At 33.9% G+C, this 23,108-nt stretch overlaps 1 protein-coding gene across 10 annotated transcripts in view; it reads left to right on the top strand.

Moving 5' to 3' along the window:
* LOC149425034 (potassium voltage-gated channel subfamily KQT member 1-like) overlaps positions 1 to 23,108 on the top strand; it is a 399,798-nt gene that overhangs the window by 303,795 nt on the left and 72,895 nt on the right. For 8 of the 10 annotated variants that reach the window (XM_089648572.1, XM_089648565.1, XM_089648558.1 and 5 more), the window contains exons 8-10: positions 10,966 to 11,076; positions 16,384 to 16,571; positions 20,788 to 20,957. In XM_089648572.1, coding sequence (XP_089504698.1) covers positions 10,966 to 11,076; positions 16,384 to 16,571; positions 20,788 to 20,957 — 469 coding nt within the window. The remainder of the gene's footprint in view (positions 1 to 10,965; positions 11,077 to 16,383; positions 16,572 to 20,787; positions 20,958 to 23,108) is intronic. The other 2 variants (XM_089648580.1, XM_089648614.1) reach the window with 1 other exon arrangement.

The raw sequence follows: 23,108 nt of genomic DNA, 5'->3' as shown, positions 1-23,108 counted from the left end.
GATTCATTTATATTTCAATAAGCAATAATCGTACTTAAAACTGACCCAAGCCGATAAAGAAAAAATACCCATATATTTTCCCGTAGCACTCAGTAATGAGATCTGCATAGTTTGAGCAACTCGCTTCTTCCCAACGGACTATAAATCACTTTAATTTTTCGTCGTCTCGCTGATTAATGGAGATGCCCATCTCGGTGTGAATGGGCACTTAATTTAATTTAATCTCCAGTTTTATATTTTGTAAGTTACTAGAACTAGAATTCCTTGATCTTTGACATTTCCAAGATTGAATACTCATATAATAAATTACGGAAACGCTCCCGTCTACTAAAACATTTTATAATCCCCTAAATAAAAACGAATAGAATTTACACAAATTCGTAAATTTAAAAAGTATAAATGTATTTCTATGAATTAAGCACAATAATAATAAAATAATTCTTGTTTATAACTTCACGTAACATGCATTGAGGTTTTCTTTAGTGAGTGGGTACTTTTAAAGGAATGAAGGGACCACTTGGCAGGTAAGTGAGTGGTGAGTCGGTTCCTTGGTATATGCATATGTGCATTGTGCTGCTTGGCTTTGGTCTTCACAATATAACTTACAACGATATCTGTGCCCTAGTCATTGATATATAAAAGTGAATGAAGGGACCACTTGGCAGGTGAGTGAGTGGTGAGTCGGTTCCTTGGTATGTGCATATGTGCATTGTGCTGCTTGGCTTTGGTCTTCACAATATAACTTACAACGATATCTGTGCCCTAGTCATTGATATATAAAAGTGAATGAAGGGACCACTTGGCAGGTGAGTGAATGGTGAGTCGGTTCCTTGATATGTGCATATGTGCATTGTGCTGCTTGGCTTTGGTCTTCACAATATAACTTACAACGATATCTGTGCCCTAGTCATTGATATATAAAAGGAATGAAGGGACCACTTGGCAGGTGAGTGAGTGGTGAGTCGGTTCCTTGGTATGTGCACGTGTGCATTGTGCTGCTTGGCTTTGGTCTTCACAATATAACTTACAACGATATCTGTGCCCTAGTCATTGATATATAAAAGTAAGTTCCAGTCATAATTCCCGCCAGGTTATTATTTGAGCTAACTTATAGTACAAGCGCGGACAAGTAGCGCACATTCCGATATGCGCAAAATTTTGTTTTAATATATATATATACTACGGGGACAGTGTCGGGCGGTAGCGAGATAGCTCTGCCGCAGAAACGGTGACATGAACGAGACAGATTACACTGTAGGACCAATATAGATATATAACTGAAGGCCGGCATAGTCCAGTGGTAACGCATTGGACTGCCATTCCGAAGGTCGCGGGTTCGAACCCGGCGTGCCCAAATAAATTTTATTTGATTAATTTGTGTTATTTCACAATTAATTAATTAAAATAATATATAGTATATTTGCGGCACGTTCCAGAGTGGAAGATACTACCAGTATCGCCCTGGTGTAAGACCACCATTCAGAATTGAAACGTTGCTCCAAATGGCTTTAGCCGTGTTTAGTGACTAGATCTGAATAGCCAGGTACTTCCTCACCTTCCTCTTTCCCTTCCCCACTTACCTTCAGCCTCACAACATCCCCCAATTGGGGATGCCATAGTCTCACTGGCTCCAGACGGGAGCAGTTGGGACTCTTGTGAGGTATTCACTATAAAAAAATAAATAATAATAATAACTCATCTCGTGCACTATCGACGCATGCGCCTAGCGCTTTCACGAAAAAATAATGTTACACTGCTTTGATCATACGTAATCATTTAAGGATTTATTTAGGAATACTAATACAACATTCGCATGCAATACAAAATTCACACATTGGCACTTGGCAACGGAGTAGTATTATTTGTTCAATTATTTTACAAATGTAACATAATGAAGCGAATGAATTGTAGGGGCCTCACCACTTTCCCAATAATGGTATAAATTGAAGAAGAGAATGAAATATTGTTTACCTCCTTCATCGTACATGTCAAGCATCTATTTTTTTAATAAAACGAAGCTACATTTAATTATTATGAACGACTCTCAACCCTCCAGTGTCCCTGCATACAGCGTTTGTTAGTATATATACATATTTATACTCAATAGTAAATACTAGCAGTTAAACACCCGCTCCGCGAGTTTTTTTCTGCTAGGCCCTGCGGGCGGCACTTGCTTGAGCTTGGCCAGTTTCAGTGTTACTAACAACAGTTACATTTAATAGTTAGATATTAGGTCATTCACAGAGAGAGGGTAAGTATATATTGTTAAAACAAGGAACAGGAAGGAGTTTAGGCATAATAAGAATGACAGTTGTTCGCGTAAAACTTTACCTTTCCCGAATAATTGCCTGAATGGGTAAAGGTAAATTAATATAGGTAAATATTCGGAATCGCTGGACACGGACAATACGAAATATTTTTAAATAAAACCTTGTGATTTACCTTAAATAATATAAAAGGAATCGAACAGCATTTGGGAAATTTTTAAATTTAGCATTATAATTTTTAATTACGTAAAATGAAAATTCGTTTTCGTTGTATGGGATGACAGCCGGAATAATTTCTGTTGATGACATTTTCTTTTGTTGGTATTCCTGTTATGAGCGGCTAGAGACAATTGAACAACGTAAATTAAAAAAATATAATGTAATACAATATTCCGGCAAAATAGTGCCTACTTAAAAAGCATAAAGTATTTATTTAGCTATTATTATCATTATTATTTTATTTAACCTAACCTATAATAACCTAACCTAACCTATAATACTCCAACCTGACCTAACCTAACCTCACCTATAATAATCCAACCTAACCTATAATAACCTTTATTAAATATTTCTTTATTTATAAAGCAAACCTGAATACCTTTATTTTATTTTTCGAGCTGGGCTAAAATAGTACCTACCTAGTATTTGTATAGAGTAAATGGTAAAAATTCTAGCCACTCATATCAGGAATACCAACAAAAGAAAATGTCATCAATAGAAATTATTCCGGCTGTCATCCAATACAACGAAAGCGAATTTGCATTGTACGTAATTAAAAAAATAAATGCTAAAATTAAAAATTTCCCAAATGCATTCAGATTCCTTTTATATTATTTAAGGTAAATCAGAAGGGTTTATTAAAAAATATTTCGTATTATACTTGTCCAGCAATTCCGAATAATTACCCTTTTTTTAAGTAAAAATATTAATTTATTATTATAAATGGCTTTTTCTCCATTTCGTCATTAATTGTAGTGAAAAATTCTTAATGTTTTTGTAAAATGTAGGGCTCAAAATGTTAGAACCTGCCGCTATGTGGTATTTTTGTGTTACGTAATTAATTAAAAACTATTTTAATTTCGCAGAAGTGGCATTTAATATACCCCGTTTTTTTAATGCCTCGAATAATTCTCTCCGGAGAATGCATATAGGCCTTCCTGAAAATAACAAAATTGTTCAAGGAAGGACAAAAGATGATCACAATTTATATATGACATTAAAGGTGAGACTTCAGTCTACAATATTTATATATTCATAAATGGGAACAAACGATGTTTTGTTTCTAAATGCTAATTGAAATATGCATTTTAACAGCAAAAAAATTCAAAAATAGTGTAAAATTAGATGTTAGTTCAAATCTCACACACATGATATATTGATATATAGTTTTGTAAATTAAATTAAAAATACCTTGAGGAATGTCAGCCATAAGAAACTTTTGTAAATATATCCAAAAGTCACTTATTACACAACCGTCTCTGCTCACGCGTAGGAATGAACTGAAAAACGCGATGCCGAACATTCAACTTACGACACACTTTGCAGCGTTGCCAAACTTCCATCAAGCCCTATTGACATATTTAAATTAACACATAAAATGCAGAAAATATTGTACTACACTAAAAAAAATATAAATATTTAAAAAAATAACGTATGCAAAAACCACTTAATTCGCGTTTTTTTTCCATTCCGTCCAAAGTGCGACGTTAGGTAAATCTGAACTGTCTATATTATAATTTTGAGATGTACCTGACTTACTTTACACTGGTTACCATAGGTACCCCTCACATTATTTGGAGTAAAAAATATTTCATTTACCCCTCACATTATTTGGAGTAAAAAATATTTCATTAAAATTTTGGTCTCCAGTGCTATTTTTGTAGTTTTTGTTTTTGTCACCGGATACCCAAATGTCATTTCCTACTCTAAATAACCTCAGGAATCTCCGATTAAATTTTGTCAGGTGTGTCTCTTTACAACCTGTATATATAAAATTGCAAACATTAATCCCCTTACTAATAAATATGTTTTTTTAAATTTACATAACCATTTACCCTACATTAGTGGTTGTTTATAAGTTGCGCAAAAATTTAGAACACGTTTATTAGTAAGGCCCTAAATATATATGTACTCATATCTAGGCCCCTTTTGGTCGTATTTTTCTTTACCATTAACTTTTAAATAAATGTGTATCGCTGTGTATCTTTGTGTAAACGGACTTTAAATGTATAGTAATTTGTTCTTGTTATCCTTAAGTAAGTATGTTTTCTAGTAAATACTTATATTATATCTACTACATATTTATAAAGTAAGTGTATACACTCAACATTGTTCGGCCCATCGGGGAAATTGAACCGATATCGTGACTCGTGTACTTCCAATTTAATATTTTTAAAGTGCACAAGTAGACCTTACCGTGAATCGTGATTGAAACCATGATAAATCTATTTAATTTATATTCACTATATTAACTCTTTACCGTTTACTGTGCTATTCCTACATATATCAGTTTGCGTTTAAAAAATATAAGTGTTTTGTGTCTCTTTAGCACTCTCACACACTGAGTAACTTTAGTTGGGACACAAATAAAACTTGTATTACATAAAACTTAAAATCTTGTCCCTAATTGAATGGTTGTTAAATAAATAATAACACATTAATTAATTATTATTTTTTTGATAAATTAATGTTTTTAAGACAAGATTTTATTTATGCATAGCACAAAGGATAAAAATTATTTTTCTCTCACTAGATGGCGTTGAGACAAGTTGTCTACATTTTTAGGTGAAATACTTGAACTTGTCAAATATTAATTATTATTTTTTTTGATAAATTAATGTTTTTAAGACAAGATTTTATTTATGCATAGCACAAAGGATAACAATTATTTTTATAAGCAATAATTGTTCGCCTGAAACACTCATCCACATTGAAAAAATCTCCTGATAAAAAATACATGACGCCAACGTGAGAGAGTTAGCACTTACAATGCCTTTCTCATATAAAATAAAGTTGGTTGTTCTCAGGTGAAAAAAATGTAACAAGCAGTAATTGTTGAATGAAACACTAGCATATATTGAATAATTTCGCGGGTAAGAGATAAGCCTCCATAGCTCAGTGGTCAGAGCTTTCGACCGGAAATCGAATGGACACGGGTTCGAGTCCCGTTGGCGTCATGTATTTTTTATCAGGAGATTTTTTCAATGTGGATGAGTGTTTCAGGCGAACAATTATTGCTTATAAAAATAACACATTAATTGTTATTGTGTTTGTTTCATCCAACTCTATTAATTTATCTTTATAAATTCAAATTAAATCTTAATTTTATATTTCTGCAAGTATATTAGTTTTTATTATAGTGACAGTTGTTTCGACATTCAAGGGGGCCCTGTTTGATACTAGAACTTTATAATAACATGTTAAATTTGAGTTGCATTATGTTACCAAAAATAATAATTGCACAATATATATATATATATATATATATATATATATATATATATATATATATATATATATGTAGTTATTTACAAATGATAATTTTTTTTTATTTTCGTTTCGAAGTAATTTCCTTGTGGTTAGAAATTATATTTTTAAATTAAGCAAACACTTACTATTCATAACCAGGAACTTTATTTATTATTTTGAATATCGACCGGTTTCGTTAAAACCAAGCTTCATAACAATAGCTTTAGTTATAATATTAACTAGCTATATTGATAATTTAGAAAATAATAATAATTTCATCAAGATATAATAATAAATTTAGTTATAACTTTATTATATACTTTAGTTATTATTATATCCTGGTGAAGTTTGGTTTAAGCGAAACCGGTCGATATGCAAAATAGTAAATGAAGTTCGTGGTTATACACTAAGCTTTATTTCAATTATAGAAAAGTCACAAAGCATAAAATATCTCGGGGTCTATCTACATATCAAAGGTATCACGGAAAAACTTTCAGAACTTATATATTTCTTTAAAAATTTAAGAAATGTGGTAAATAAAAAGGACATGAAAAAAATCTATTACGCCTCATGTCATTGTAGTATTGAATGTGGAATTATAGGATGTGAATCTGCTGTATCTAAGTATATACATAACCTGAACACAATTCAAAAAGGAATTATTAAGACCATACTGAAATTACCCATAAGAACGCCTTCAATTGAAATTTTCAATCGTTTTGATGTACCAAATGAAAACAAATATAAAATAAAAATATATTATTGAAATTATTGAATAATACTAAATTCTCTACAATACCGCGTATTCATCAAACAGGGTCAAATCAAAATGAAATAAAAATAATATTCCAGGTCATAAAACGACATTCGGGCAAAGAAATTATATTTACTTTGCGACAAAACTCCACAACATCCCTCCCCCTGATATAAAGCGAATAGAAAATGTATATGATTACTAATCAAGAGTAAAAATCTGACTGAAAGAGTTTAATGAAAAAACTCTGAATCAAACATTAAAAACGAGATAGAAAACTAATAAAACAGAAATGAATCACTTTAGTCCGCATCGGCACAGGTCACCCTAGTGAGTAATGAGGAGGACTAAGACATACAATTTGCTATACATATATTTAACATAATTTTTTGCATGTGCAATGTTTAAATAGTAGCTATAATAAAAAAATAAAAATTATAAAAATATTATTCCTTTTCACCCTAAAATAAGTGATTGTTCGTATTATAACAACTTAACTTTAATATAAGATATTCGTTAGACTGGTTTGCTGAAATTAAAGATATAATTATTTTTGAGTTGAGCACTTCGTCCTTGTATAATACCGACCCTCGGATGTGGCGCACTTCTGTTCTATTTCACTTAAGAGGTCGACATTTCTCCGGTGTACATTTCTTCGGTTTGTCGCACTCTTTGACTATGCAACAACGCGCACGGAAGGGACGTAAATTACAGTTGCTCTAATTAAATACTGACTTTTGATACTAAACTGGTAACAAATTTCGACCCAGATATAACCTTTTGGAGCTCTACTCTACTCAAAGAGCTTTCTGCAGTTTGTATACGTTCATCTTTGTATTCTTTCTGTACGTTTCGAGTCTTTGGATTATTTCACTTTTCTTATCTACGAGATGATAAATTTAGCGGTCTTCGATTTTATTGCTTTAAAAATTTCCCAAGCAATGTTGAACTTTCAATGCTCAGGGGAATTTCTATAGTTAATGTTTCAACAAATCAATATTTCTAATTCAAACTCAGTTGAATATTTAGATCAATGTATCATTTGAAATGGTGTTATCATAAAAGTGATGAACTTTTGATGTCTTCATAAACTAGCGTTGGATAAAATGAATAAATCGTTAAAACGGTTCTACGGTTCATTCATTTAATGGTTTATTTAGTGAGTTTATGAAAAAAAAAACTTCGACATTTTGAATGAAGAAAAGATAATACTAATAAATCTAAATGAAAGATGAAACCGAACAAACACATAAAAAAGATAACGGTCACAACTAGGAATCGAACCCACCATCTCTTGTCTTACCGGGACAGCTTCCCACTCGACTATTGGGACCTAGTTATTAAACGCCGTATTTGTCGAATTCAGAATTAACAATATTATCTCCACGGCCTTGACGGCGGGCATAGTCCAGTGGTAACGCATTGGACTGCCATTCCGAAGGTCGCGGGTTCGAACCCGGCGTGCGCAAATAAATTTTATTTGATTAATTTGTGTTATTTCACAATTAATTAATTAAAATAATATATAGTATATTTGCGGCCCGTTCCAGAGTGGAAGATACTACCAGTATCGCCCTGGTGTAAGACCACCATTCAGAATTGAAACGTTGCTCCAAATGGCTTTAGCCGTGTTTAGTGACTAGATCTGAATAGCCAGGTACTTCCCCACCTTCCTCTTTCCCTTCCCCACTTACCTTCAGCCTCACAACATCCCCCAATTGGGGATGCCATAGTCTCACTGGCTCCAGACGGGAGCAGTTGGGACTCTTGTGAGGTATTCACTATAAAAAAAAAAAAAAAAATTATCTTAACTAATTTTTCCTATATTTTTGGAATCTACTTTTTAAATGATCACAAAGTTGTAATGAATTATTTTGTAGCCTAGATAGTGTCTCTGATAATATTTACATTTCTTTTGGATTCCATAACAATAATTTAATTCCATTGACTTCAATTCCAGAGAAGTAAATTTAGTAAATTATGTGATAAATACCTCGTACGTAAAATCTTCTAATTTAGAAGCTACCGGGGATACTTATAACCTTAGGGTGCAGAGACATAAATTAGCCGATTGCGCGATAATAAAATAAGTAGGAATTGACTAAACCTTTGTGTCGCAGATTTACGAAGGTTTTTCCCTCTTTGAATATCTTTTCAGGTTTCATTTAGAATTTAGTATCTACCTCTATCTTAGTTAATAGTTAAGTTACCTCCGGAAACTAAAGATTTACTATTTAAAAAATTGTATGTAGCTTTTTACTCGATTAAAAATCGAGAATACAATCAGCCGACCGACATTTCAGTCAATACTAATGATACTAATCATATCAGCGGGTTCGATAAACAATGGCCAATCTAATTAATTGTCCAAAATATTATAAGTGATAATTTTCAACATAAATTCTTCACGGTATATCGTGACAAAGATAGGTAACGCAATGATATAAAATTTAAAAGTTAAGATTTTCTATTGGAAGCAAAAATAGAAAATAAAGAAAAAAAGAAAAAAAAGAAAAAAAAAACTTTCTTCAGAACGGCGAGTGATTTCAAGTCACTTGAATGTTTGAAAACATTGTACACTTCTTTAGTAAGAAGCCAGGTAGAGTATAATTCGCCTATTTGGTCCCCATTGTATAAAATGCATTCTGACAATATTGAAAGGGTACAGCACAAATTTCTAAGATTTATTAACTTTAAACTGAATATTCCAATTCAAAATATTAACTATGTTCTTTTGATGAAACTTTGGGGATCAGGTGGTGAGGCACGAAATGAAAGAAAGTTGTGAAGGTCACATGTGTTTATTGGTGAGTCAGTTGCCGTGACGAGGAGATGATGTAGGACAGAAGAATACACCGGATGCTGGCTGATGATGGCAGGTCAAGCGCGGGTCAGTGAGTCGACGCCGGGCGCTGGTGACCGGGACTCGATGGAGGTCAGGCACTGGCGAAGAACGTAGGTCTTCAGGCACTCCAGTGCTGACGAGACGGCCGAAGGTGCGGCGGACCTTATAGGCGGTTGAACGGGAACGGCGTGACCAGTGAGGATGCAGCGTGTCCTCGTGGTGGTCATGGTAGCGTGGAAGAAGCGCTGGTCAGAGACACTGGAACCAGGGCGCTTGTAGTCCGAGCAGCGCTTGCCAGGAACGGCGATCTGGACAAGGCGCTAAGATGATGTCCCGATAGAGTCCATGGTGGTACGGGCGAAGCCGGGTATACGTCCTTCGCGCTAGTAAGAAGAGCGCGGTTGATCACTCGCTGAGCCTCGTAGACTGACGGCTGGTAGATAACAGACTGGCTGACTGACTCGCTGCGTCGGGCTTATTTATACTACTCGGCCGATGGCGACAGTAGGTAGTAAATTGCAATTAAATCGAGACCACTCGCTCGGACTGTGTGTTTCGGGAACCTTCGACATTGCGGCGATTATGCATAGGCCGTAGACTCGAACCTTCTGACGAGTTCTCGTAATGTCCCAGACTGATTGCACGATAGTAATGTCGCGAGTAGATACTTGAAACAGGTAGGTTGCTTTGTTTTGATTTCGGCTGCAAATATGTACCTAAGTAGCAATTAGCAAGTACGTACCTAAGTAGGTCGAGCGGTTTATTATTAATTATTTAATCTGGATTATTCTCAACGCCACAAAACAACTTAACTTAATAACGCTATCAGATAGGCGGATCATCTCTGACCTTGTACTTTTAAATAAAATTATTAATAATTCCATTGACAAACCTGAAATTCTCGCCAAAATAAAATTTTACGTACCGACTAGAAATACGAGGCAAAGTGCTACATTTTTCTGTGACAATTTTAAAAACAACTATGAAGCTCATACACCTATAAATAGACTACATCATTTTGGCAATAAATTTGGGAATATTGTAGACATGCTTAAAAATTCCGTATTAGTTATAAAACGAAATCTTTTTAATCATTTTACTGAGATGTATGAATTCAACTCCGTAGTGAATACACTTTTGTTTTTATATGTATATGTTCCTTAATACATATTTAGCTTTCCGTAATCCACACTATTAATTTGAATTTACCTTAATTTAATCAAAAATCATAATTTATTGTAAACTATGTAACACAACTGTATTACTTGTTAACTACTTTTGTAAAAGCCCATTAGGGCGTAAATAAATAAATAATTAGTCGCATGAAATATCAATACAAATTAAAAATACCTCCCGAGTAAATATAAAAAATCAGGCAACTAATTATTGCTTATAATTATTTGTTATCCTTTATGCTATGCTTAAAACCTTGTCTTATAAACATTAGTTTATCATTAAAAAAATAATTAAGATTTTCTGCTACTATATGTAAGTTTCGTCGATGTAGGCTTAAATGATTTTCATGTCTACCTGTGCTGAAACTGGTTCTTTTGACAGCTAAACTAGATAGCTCAAATCGAAACTTGGGATATTTTTATGCGTTTTCTAACACAACTGTTTGTTTGTTTCAGATAACACTATGTACGGTGGGCTATGGAGATATGGTGCCTGAGACTTGGCAGGGAAAGGTCATCGCTTCTTTCTGTGCTCTTCTAGGAATTTCCTTCTTTGCTTTACCAGCGGTATGATGTTTCATTATTTTTATACTGGTTAATTTTCAACTCTTAATGAAAGATGTAAATTTTATTCCAAGTAAGCAGGTCCAATACTGTTAAAAAGAGTGGCGTTCAAACTTTTGAGTGGTTTAATTAGAGTATCTTTAACGAATTCACAGTTCACCGAAAGCACAATAAAAAAGCTATACAAAATATATTGTGGCTTTAGCGAATCGTATTCATGGAACTCTCTCCTTTATTCTTACCACAGAATCATTCGTATCAATCTCTGGGAAATGTAAACTGTGGAACATCTTAATAAACATAGTAGAATATATTTATATAAGAAGTGTTTACCAATTGGTTTAGCGTCATAAATATAGAAGCGTTAATTCAGGCCATAGTCTTTTATTGTGATGACGGAGCGAATAGTTTGTTGTAAGTGGATTTAGAAGTCTAATAAAACTATTTTCATCATTGTTGTCTATTAATGCATTTTTACAAATTATGCATTTTTAGGGAAGGCTTTTAAGTATTTTAGTTCATTTAGATTTATACTTTTGATTCTCTTGCTTATTTTTATCTCACATCACATGTGCAATAATTGCAACAGCAGATAATAAATTTTTGAGTAATATATACATCTTTTTCGTCATTTTTTTGACGCTAAAACTTTTGGAGAGTCAGAGAGGAGTCTTAATTTGTTATTAGAAACCATGTCTTTAGTCCATGGTGATTCTTCTTTTAATGTCATGGATTATGTCTTTTTACGATGTGACAAGAGTTCCAAGGTAAATAAACTTTTCTACTTCAAATACATCAACTCTCAGTGGTAATAATAAAGTTGGTGAAACGCACTTGCCGCTTTCTCAGGGCAGGTTTCGATCTGTCCATGGTAATTTTATCTCATATATCCGTGTCGAATGCATATTTGAATAGTTGTACTGATATATGGTAGGTGGTTTGTTGCAGTCTCTGATTTCATCATCACGAGCCATTTTGAACAGAAAACAGACACCGCATCAAGAGAGCATACAAACTGTGTCCCGGGATTGAGTTATGATTAGGCATTGACGTAGGTATTGAACATCAATGTGACTAGGTATAAACATTTGTGTTAGTGAAAATTTTCATGTAGGTATGTATACACATAATATACGTATGTGGATGAAACTAATAGAAGGTAAATATATATTCAAATAAAGTTCAGTTCATTACCCTGTTCTGTATTTAAGTGTCGCAAGATTTAATCCTGTCCTTGGTAAATTCGGAAAAGTAAGGAAACCATTTTGTCTGCTCAAGAATCTCGGAAATGTAGGTGAAACTAGATAGCCAGAACTAATGCGCCCATTGAACTAATTTAAAGCAGATAATCTGCGTAGTTTGCAGCGAAAAGAGAGCGGACTCTCCGCCGTAATAATGCCACTTTGCGAGGGATTCTTGGAAAGGCTGGACTTTGGTTACAAATTGAACCAATTAGAAAACATTCTCGGGTTTGTATTATTTGTCAGTTTTTCCTTTCTTCTTATAGCAAAACTTACATAACAGATTATATGGAAGTGGGTAGAGAAATGGGAAATATTATTAGCCCTATTTATGACAAAAGGTATATTTGAAAAAAAGTAATTTGTAGCGTAATTATTGAACTAATTACATTTGTGGAAAAGCTGTACAAACTTCACGACATCAGAGTTCACCGTTCGAGAGGTTTTATACTTCGAATAAAATGTTAAATAAATAATAATTGAGTTGTTGTATATGTGAAATACATTCTATGAGATTTATTAAAATTGAATAAAATCATGATCCACACAATGTTTGTATGAGAATTTAAAGTAAAGTGGAAGTAGGAACCTATCAAAATAATATTAATAATCTGGTTTTTGTTTGCAAAAAAATTTCCTGGTGTTTTAATATCAGGAACGGAATCGGAAAATTGTCTGAAATATTGAAATCCAATATTCTTTCAATTTGCTCAAATCGAAATCATTTTTCCGCTGATTTATTCATTTGTATTCCGGTATGAAAACCTCGAACAATATTTTCATGTGTTTTATTTAAATAGAATAACACGACTTCCTTCAATATTTGAAACGATGAATCTGCGCTGAAAATCGTTACATGCTTTTTCGTTCAGAATTATTAATATTAAGAGTCTGTCGTTTTCCTTACGTTCTCGGAAAATCCTTTTTTTCAGGTCCTTATCTAAACGGCACTCATTCATTACTTAGTTTGATATTATATTTTATCAAAAAATATGGGAGTCACTGTTCTGTAATATATGGGAGTCACTTCTTATAAAACTTAGCCATTCTGTATAATCTCTTTTACCGTTGAGACTTAAAGAATTATTTCTTCTGCCCGAAAAGATATTTTCACGATACATCTCACAGTTTTCTCTTATATTTTGTGTGACATCAGGCGCCTCCGACTTCATCCACCATTTACAATTGTACACCAAGATGTCATTGTTACAAAACTACATTTCATCAACTTTAATTCGGTATCTCATTCCGTTGCAGAGATATTGCGTTAAGTATTTCTCAGGCGTCCCCGACTTTTCTACCATTCAAAGTACTCTCTAAGTACTCCTAGCACTAATGTTTGAAGTTTTCAGCGATATACAAACGTACGCCGCTTGAATTTTTATACATGATTAAAATAGTAGACAATATGGTGATTACAGATGACAGATCTACAGGGTGCGGCACAGAGGACGGACCTTTTTGAGATGGGTAGTACTCTCCCCCTCCGTCTACGAGAGAGGTGGGGGGGGATGCCGCTTGACTCGTTAGTTCCCAGTATTGTTTTACCGGTTGTCGTCATGGAGCCGTGGACGGTGGAGCACCGCGTTTTCGCCTATGATTATTTCGTCCGAAATAATGAGTCAGTCACCGTCGTACAGCGTGAGTTTCGTCGCCACTTCAACATTCATCGGAATAGAGCTGTTCCCTCTCGAAACACCACTTCGTTGGGTTGAATCACTTCGCAAGCGTGGTGAACTGATCAACAGAAGACCAAGAGGAGTTCCGCGAACAGTTCGAACTCCTGAAAATGTTGAACGCGTTCGACAAGCCTTTTTTCGCAGTCCGACTCGATCTGTCCGGAAACATGCTGCTGCACTTCGCCTCAGTGATCGTTCGGTAAGGCAAATTTTTCAAATGGATCTCCGCTTTCACCCCTATGATATAGAGCGATGTTGGAGAGAGTCTACGCGAACTTCCAAGAACGCCTCCAGCACTGCATCAACGATTTCGGCCACCATGATGTGATTTTCCACACTTGACTGTCTCAAATGCTATTTCCTCGCGAACCTGATTCCATCAATAAATTTGTTTTTGAGTAAAAATTAACTATTTTATGATTTTTTTTAAGTCGTCCGTCCTCTCTGCCGCACCCTTTATTTATTTAATAAATCAATGATTAGAACCCATTAAATGATGTTTCACCGAAGTTTCTTGAAAATCATATCGGTTTATTTGCAATAAGTTGACTATAATTTAAAATATAACAATTCTTACCTTGAATGGTATGCTCGACTTCCCTTTATGAAAAGGCAGCTGGGCGCCGGTGAGAGAAGCGGCTTTTGCATGGCCCGGTTGAACGTGAAGGTATCTTTTTTTCTCCTATAATATTTTTATTAGGAGCTCTAATCAATAGATATAACATTATAAATGATACTTTTGCTTTAAAAAAAACGAAAAAAATTCTGCCTAAGCGGAGTGTAAGAATTTAAAAAACTACATAGTTCACTAACTCAGTTTAACGTACCTATTGTTTTGTAGTTACAGAAAAACGATATAATTCAATATTTTGTTTTAATGACTCTCGATATGATCTGAGTCATGTATTAGATTCACTTGATCGTGCTATGTCCATTCTATCTCAGGCATTCCCAACTTTTTCTTCTGTTTACTTTTGTGTTGTTTACTGTCGTGAAACGCCTTTTATTATATATTATTACATTTTATATAGCACAACACAAGCTCTTGAGTACATTCCATCTGTCAAGGACATGACATAAGCATATGAAAATAAAACGAATAAATTACAATAGCCACCTTTGTTTTGCTGTCGACATTGTTGTATTGCCACATAATTCGAATGACCTTAAAAATAGCATACAGGAACTCGTAAAAGTCACAAAACAGGTTTAATGATTAATGCCTTGAAAACAAAAGTGTTGGCGAATTTCTTTACCGTCCCAAAAGTTGTCCCAATATTAACAATACCCAGCTGGGAATTGTTAATTGGGAGTGTTAACTGAACAAGTGGATGATCGTTTATTTTGCGCAACAAATATCCATAAATGTTGGTTCATTAAGTTAAAACTCTAAGCAAAACAAATTACTAATAGAGTGCTCAAGGAATATTCTTTAAAAGTGAACTTTCATTGTATTTTATTCAAATGATTTTCTCTAAAGAGGACTGAAAACTGAAGTGTGATGGACTGTTGCTTCATTAGAAAGGATATGATAATAACCCACACACACATTAAAGGGACAAACAACGGTAGCCGAGGTAATAGTACAGGACGCCAAAAAGCAAATTATAATGGGCAAGAAGGGTAACTGATTGATAAAATCCTGACATTTAGTACGCCCAAGAGGAACTGAGAGGGCTCAAAGCCGCCCTGAAAATCAATAATAAAGCTAAGGGAAACAAAAGCCTGTATGCGAGAAGACCTCAATCTACTAATGACAATTAAGGTAACTTCTAAGGATTCTTAAAAAACAAGATATTTTTTGTTATTATTTTTAGTTGTAATAAAAACTACATTATTAAAATTAGCACTACCTGTAGGGTAAAGAAAAAAAAACTATTTTAACTTCATATCTCAAGATCAAATCCGTCTCCGTTCGTAGGAAATAAAGGAGACAACTTTATCTAAGAAGCAGATAAGTTCGATAAACTAATCATATTTTAGTCAATTTGAACAGTCAAAGGCTATTGCCGATAGCAGCAGTGCTTGCAAAGTACGACTAATAACCGATGGTGTTGATTTAAAAACTCAAGATGATCGTGTTAGCCCTACTGGAAGTTAACTGACTTGTCGTTGTTTGTCGTATGTTGAACAGGTCCAGGTTATCCTCGGCTCTGACTTCGCGCTGAAGGGGCACCAGATTTTGTTGACTGCCCATAAGTCAGTTTGTTGAACCTCGGCACCTGATTTAAGATGCGCCAGATCTCGTAGTTGCGTGTTATTTATTAATCAGGGCATTCCAGGGGTGCACTAGCTCGTAATTTGGTGTTATTTGTTGACCAAGGCATTCTCGGCTCCGGCTTCCACCAGATCTTGTTGACTGATGTGGTTGTGTGTTGTCTGTTGTTCAGGGAATCCTCGGCTCGGGCTTCGCCTTGAAGGTACAGCAGCAGCAGCGACAGAAACACATGATCCGGCGTCGCCAGCCTGCTGCCACGCTCATACAGTCGCTCTGGCGCTGCTACGCGGCTGACGAGCACTCCATGAGCGTGGCCACCTGGAAGATGCACCAAATCCCGCTGCCCAGTCCGCCAACATCGTAAGTTTTTTTTTATTTCCTCCTATGTTATTTTTAATAAAATAACAAAAATCTTCGTATTCCCAATGAGTTGGAATGAACTGATTGCGGGAAGAACAAGAGTAAGAAAGTATTTTGAAATCAAATAGATTACGGCCCTCCATACAAACGACTAAATTCAGGTATAAATATCTTAAACAAAGATTATGTCGAATATTTACACTGTAAATCGCCATATTGGTATTTTTAATATTCCTAATTCAGTTGGCTAAGATGTTAAAGAACATCTTAGCCAAACTTGAAACCGATAAAAAATGTAGGTATAGGGTAGTCTAGAAGCGTTGTATTTTTGGCGATATATCTTTTAAATTCACGGTAAAATTATCGATTAACAAAACTTAAATTTGGTCGTTAGATTGAAGTGCAGAACATAATGAGAATACTATAAGAAAATAATATAAAATTTAAAGAAGGGTCTTATTTACGTGACATTCAAAATGGTATCACTTTTATTTTTTTTATATTTATTATTTTTATTGTAACACTTTGGCATAGTAATAATAATGTGTGCTAATTTAATTTTAAGAATGTGGCCATATTTATAATCTTTGCCCTCATTTTTTTTTCAAAAAATGCATGTTTTTTTACGAATTTATTATTAAATAATTTTTACTTCCTAGAGAAAGCTTCTTTGAATTTGCTCAGAGCCTAGGGAGATGATTCTGTAGGTGAAATACTGAAGTGATCCGTTGACGTCACGCTTAGAAATAGGTTAAAAAATATCTAATGTAAATAAAGTCATGGAGTAAGTGCGTTTGTCGATAAGCAATCCACGAGAAAAATAATATTTTCTTTTAGTTTTTTTTATTCCTAGTGTGACGTAAATAGATTAAGTTCCGTCATATTACGTTAAAGTGCCCTATATTACTGCCAGAGATGTGCGAAATGGGTACCCAAAATCATTTGAAATGCAAAATGGAAATGGGTCAAAACTTTTCCATTTTTAAATGCAAAATGCAAAATGGTTTTTGGAAAAGCATTTCAAATGCAAAATGCAAAATACCTATTTTCAAAATGCATTGAAAATGCAAAATGGTTTCTCAGGTCAAACACTCAAAATAATTATAGAATTTTTAAACAATTTTGTCATTTAATAATGGACATCAATGTAGAACAAACATATTACGTGATGGTAAATCCAAAAACACCACGACTACAGATTATGAAACCACAAAAAATTGCGCGGGACTAATGTTGCCAACGTAAAAACATAGAAACTGCTATCTAACATTTAATATTACAGCGTCATGGCCCCATGTTCAGTATTTGAATCAGTATTTTTTGTAATGGTATCACTCAATTGCCAGGGCTCCTACCAGGGAGCAACTTGACAAATGGAAATTATCTCTCATAGCGAGGTTGAGGACCAGCTGATATTTGGGGATTATGAAAAAAAGATTAGTGGAGATAGTAGGAAGAATGTTGCAAAAAAGCATTTAAAACTGAAAATGCATTGAGAAAAGCATTTAAAATGCAAAATGCAAAATGGTTTCTAGAAAAGCATTTAAAATGCAAAATGGAAAATACCCATTTTGCATTTTGCATTTCCATTTGAAATGGATTTATTTGAAATAAAGCACATCTCTGATTACTGCCCACTGTTATTTAACATACAAAATATTATAGTCGTCTTGTGAAGTATGATATAATCTTGAAGTACGTCATTAGATCATTACTTTACCTATCCACATATTATCTTGTCATCTTTCTTCACCTTTTACGACTAATCTCCTGCCGTAGTTCCGTAATGCTACGTAAATCAGAAAAGTAGTCAGTATTTGAATTTGAACTAGCCTGAGTCGAAGTACTTTGAAAGAGCTGTCCAATTTCCTCGCACGCCAAACGTTTCCCATCTTGAATATCCGTGGGACCAAACATATCACCCAATATGTCCCTTGATATCCCAATCAATCAATACACGAGGCTATTGTGGCTCACGGTACAATTTGCATGTTACTTTCACGTACATTAGCGGACTGCGGCGAAGCCATTACCGCAGTGAACTGATTATGTTCAACCATGCCACGAAACTTGACAGCCTCTTTTATGGACAGTTCATTATTGTATATATGTTAGAATGTCTAATAAACGACAGTGTAAGAAGTATCTTAGAAAATGAATCCTTAAACAAATTATTACTAATATAACCTATCGTTTGGGACTAGTTAGTTTCATCATTACTAGTTTAAAACGGAAATATTTTTTTAGAAGATTGGACCGATTATGCAATTTCACCATCATCTTGATAGCTTATCCATAAGATAACGTATATTAATCAATAAACAAACAAATACTCGCAGTAGGTATAAAAAACTTGGATAGCTTATCCGATATATAACCACTCTCTTGTTATAATAACCTGTATCAATAATAAACAAATAATTACCCGCATCAGGTAGAAAAATCGAATAATTTATTCGAAATACAACAGGGTGTTAAGGGACGAACTTAACTTACTTTAGTGATTTTCGTGATTCCTGGCATAATTTTTTTACTAAACGAAATTTTGGTCTCCGGCGGCTTTTTGAAGTTTTTTTAATTTTTTTTTAAAACAGTTATTTTTTTAATACAATTATTTTTAAAATTCTTCCACATGTCGTCACTGGTCACTCAGCTGTCCAACCCATCACAACGGCCCTAGCTGTCCAATTATTACTGATGTGCTATTTTTTTTATGAAAAAAAAACATCAAAAATGTCAAGTACGTCCATAACAAATTTGTAAAATTCGTCCCTTTGAAAATATATGTTATCCTGTGGAGAAGCCATCAAGAGGATTGTGAAATTCCTTCATATGAGGGTATGTTATGTAGTCACGTAATGGATATGTTGGATATGTCACATTGTTACCTATTTAACCTAACCTAACAATCTAACTTGATCTTAAGCTTCATAAAATGCATTCGGATCATACGATAGTAGGTATACAGTTTCTATGTGAATAAATTTTTCTTTATTATAAGTAATAATTAGTCTCCTGAAATATCCATACAAATTGAAAATATCTCTCGAAAAAAATAAAATGCCGCCGACGGGAATTGAGCTCGCACCTTCTGATGCCCGGTCAGGTGCTCTGGACCACTGAGCTACGTCGGCTTATTTTCAACACGTCAAATAATTCAATATGTACTAGTACTTCAACAACACTGCTTATTTTATATTTTTTGTGGATATATCAGGCTATTAATTATTGTTTATAATAATTGGTTATCCTTTGTGCTATGCATAAAAAACCCTGCATTATAAACATTAGTTTATCATTAAAAAAATAATAAAATTCTCTTTGTTTAATTTCAATATTACAACCTTTACAATTTTTTTTTCTCTAGAACGGTAAACGGTAGTACGTGAGATAGAGGCATTATTGTATTGAGGTGAAAAGTAATAAGATTAATGTCTGGGCTTAGCAATGTCAACCCTCTTCTCATTATTATATTAAAATAGGCCAACCATTGAATGCTGAAAGCTGTGAAAATTAATTAATTATATTTTGTTCCATTGGTTGTAAAATTCACAGGATAAGTCAAAAAATATGTATCGATCACACAATGATCTTTGCAGCGTCTCAATCAATATAATTTCAATAGATATGTTATTTCATTATACACCGCATTTCAATACTAAGGTGTATAATGAAATAATAATAATAAATAGCTTTTTCAACATATTTTATAACATATTTTGGTAATATTCTAAGACTGATTATAACTAACAACTATCTGACTGTACCTAAGCCCCTTTCGTCAGAATTTAGAATTAATCATTATTTCAGTACTGTGATGGTATAAGGGTAAATGGATGATTTTTTTGTGTGCCTATTGTAATATAATACGAATAATAAAATAGTTGCATTGTCAAATACTACCCAATAATTGTCCTCTTGAAATGTAATTGATAAGAAATTAATTAATATCAATGATTTTTTTATGCGATCTACATAATTTTATTTTTTATATAAAATATTTGGAAACATTTTTGAAAATGTTAGGTCAAATCTGATTCTTAAATTTGTTATTTTTTTCCGGTAAAATTGTATCAAATGCAGATAATATGTTTAAGCTATTGCCATGGCAGTACCGAACATATAGAAGAAGTCAAATTTACATATATTTCGTGTCAAATACTAACTGTACTAACCACTAACCACTAACACATTGTATCGTTGAATCCCCACTCAGCCGAGCCCCGCTGTCTTCCAGTTTCAAGCACAACGCGTCCTTTGTGTCCCGACTGCCGACCATCAGGCGTCACAAGAGCACTTCTCTGCATTCCCCGGCCCCGCACGGAGGCGGCAAGGGCCGGGGCCCGAGGCCCTTCCACGACATGAACGCCAGCGCCGAGAACCTAGGTACGTTACCTTCCAACCCCTCTACTACCTGCTACCCTGTCGCCCTAAGCATTACCAAGGGTTCATTATTTACATTAGTGTTGATTTCAGGCGAGAGTGAAAGCGTCGACCTTGGTCAAGTATTCATACAGGCTCTGATTCAATTACAAAAATGTAAGGCCCTCATAAATTGATATTTTATTATCAACAACCTTTATAATATTAGTGTTATTTCTTTATTATTGCGGAAACGGTAAACAGAGAAAAAATGGTATTGGTACGACTGAAATCCTCGGGCCAGGGTCTTATTTCTTCTTTATTTTTTACAAGTCCACTAAGCGAGTTGAGAGGGTCTCTCTTATTCATTACTGAAGAAAAAAGTACGGCTACTTAAACTAAACTCGCTTGGCGGACTAGTAGATACATACCTAATGCAGATATTTTCCCATTTTTCTGACAATGTTTTGAACATTTTATTTAACTTTTTACCAACTCCGCAATCGTTAAAAAGATACGCAATCTTCTCGATTTTTTTGCATCAATTTTTTTCCTTTATCACGTTCTCAGATATTTGGCTTCGACTACCCATCCACCTGTGTATTGACACGCCAAACATAAATATTTTATTTGAATCCTTATTGAAACGATTTTCCAAATTGATTCATGCCGTTGCCCAATACTTGACCATCGTTTACGTCTTCAAATACCATGTGAAGAGAATGCAATGTGGGTGTATGGATTAGTTGAACATGGAATCGATGTCGGTTATCGGTCAACAATACCATTTGTGTTTAATAGATATTTCAATTATTTATAGCCACAGTTGTTACAGTACTAATACACATTTATAGACTGTTAACAGGCAACGAATTCCAAGAAGAAATAAGAAAATAGAAGAATTTCTTAATTTTAAGGTTTTCTTACTTGTTTTTATTTTTTTACACTATTTGAAATTTTGTCATAAAAAGACCATTAAATTGTTATTGTCATTAATCCAAAATAACAGCTCTAATATATCTGCTGTCATCGATTAACACATTATATCATTGCTTGATAGCATAAAGAATAAAAAAAATCTACACTACGTAGAAATAAGTTTAGTTCATAATAACGACTTAACTTTTTTTAAACTAAATGGCTAAAGTTCCATCTATTGGTGAAATTTAATCAATTATATTTAATGGATCGACGCGCACAATCTATAAGATTAATAGATTTTCTCTTCGCATTTTTGGCATTTAAATTAATCCAAGGTCAGTTTTCCCCAGAAAAAAAGAATTTCTTCATTTATCGTTGTTTTATCAACATTTTCGTTGGAATTATTTAAATGAATGCGATTCAAGGTACAAGGAATTTTAATTTTATTCATTATAATTTATTCGTCACGTTTATTTAGGTTTGTGAGGGTAATGTGCCTTTTTTCTTATTCTATACAAGAAAGTAAATATTATTTTTGACTGAATTACTGCTTATAAAATGTTTCTTCTTCTCTTTTTGAGTGCCTACCTATCTACTAAATAAATTTGCTTCTTCTTTTCCTCGAAAAAGTGAGGTCGTAGATAACGGTGCTTATTTTTATAATTTCCTTAACAGCAGTGGTAACACTTTGTTATTATCATTTTGTCTGTGCATCATTCATGATTATTAAAACAATTTCCTACCATCACACACACCAACAATCAACTTTATACTATCTTTTTATTTCTTCGATGTTTCTTTATTACACCTTTGTTTGCTGGTTTAAAGTTAATGAAATGATACATGTGCTATTATCCTGATTGAATTATCAAAAAAATAATTAAACAAAACATCTAAAAGAAATGAAGACGTTATTGAATGAACAATTTTAAACAGAAGTAGAGTTCGAACCCTTTCGCGAGGGTAGATATATCGCGATGCGCCTAGCGCGGAAAAGTATATTTTGCCGATACTTGGAAGCCTATACGTAATTGGATTAAACGAAGACAACCAGGATAAGACAAAGATAGCTAGGATTAGTCGAACGGCCGCCCTTCACTCCCCCGAGGAAATAAACATTACCCGGATAGTTTATCCCCTTTACAAATTGTTTTGCACAATAAAATAAAGTGTTAAGATTTTTTCTCACGATTAAGTATGTCAATATTCCCCCGCTTACTGTAAAGGCGCCTCTTTATTTGTTGATAGCTAAAT

This window comes from Hesperophylax consimilis, chromosome 3 (genome assembly GCF_061612785.1).
Source record: "Hesperophylax consimilis isolate HC1 chromosome 3, BYU_Hcon_1.0, whole genome shotgun sequence".
In the NCBI taxonomy this organism is placed as follows: domain Eukaryota; kingdom Metazoa; phylum Arthropoda; class Insecta; order Trichoptera; family Limnephilidae; genus Hesperophylax; species Hesperophylax consimilis.
The sequence above is the reverse complement of the archived record's forward strand: the minus strand, read 5'-3'. Positions and strand labels throughout refer to the sequence as shown.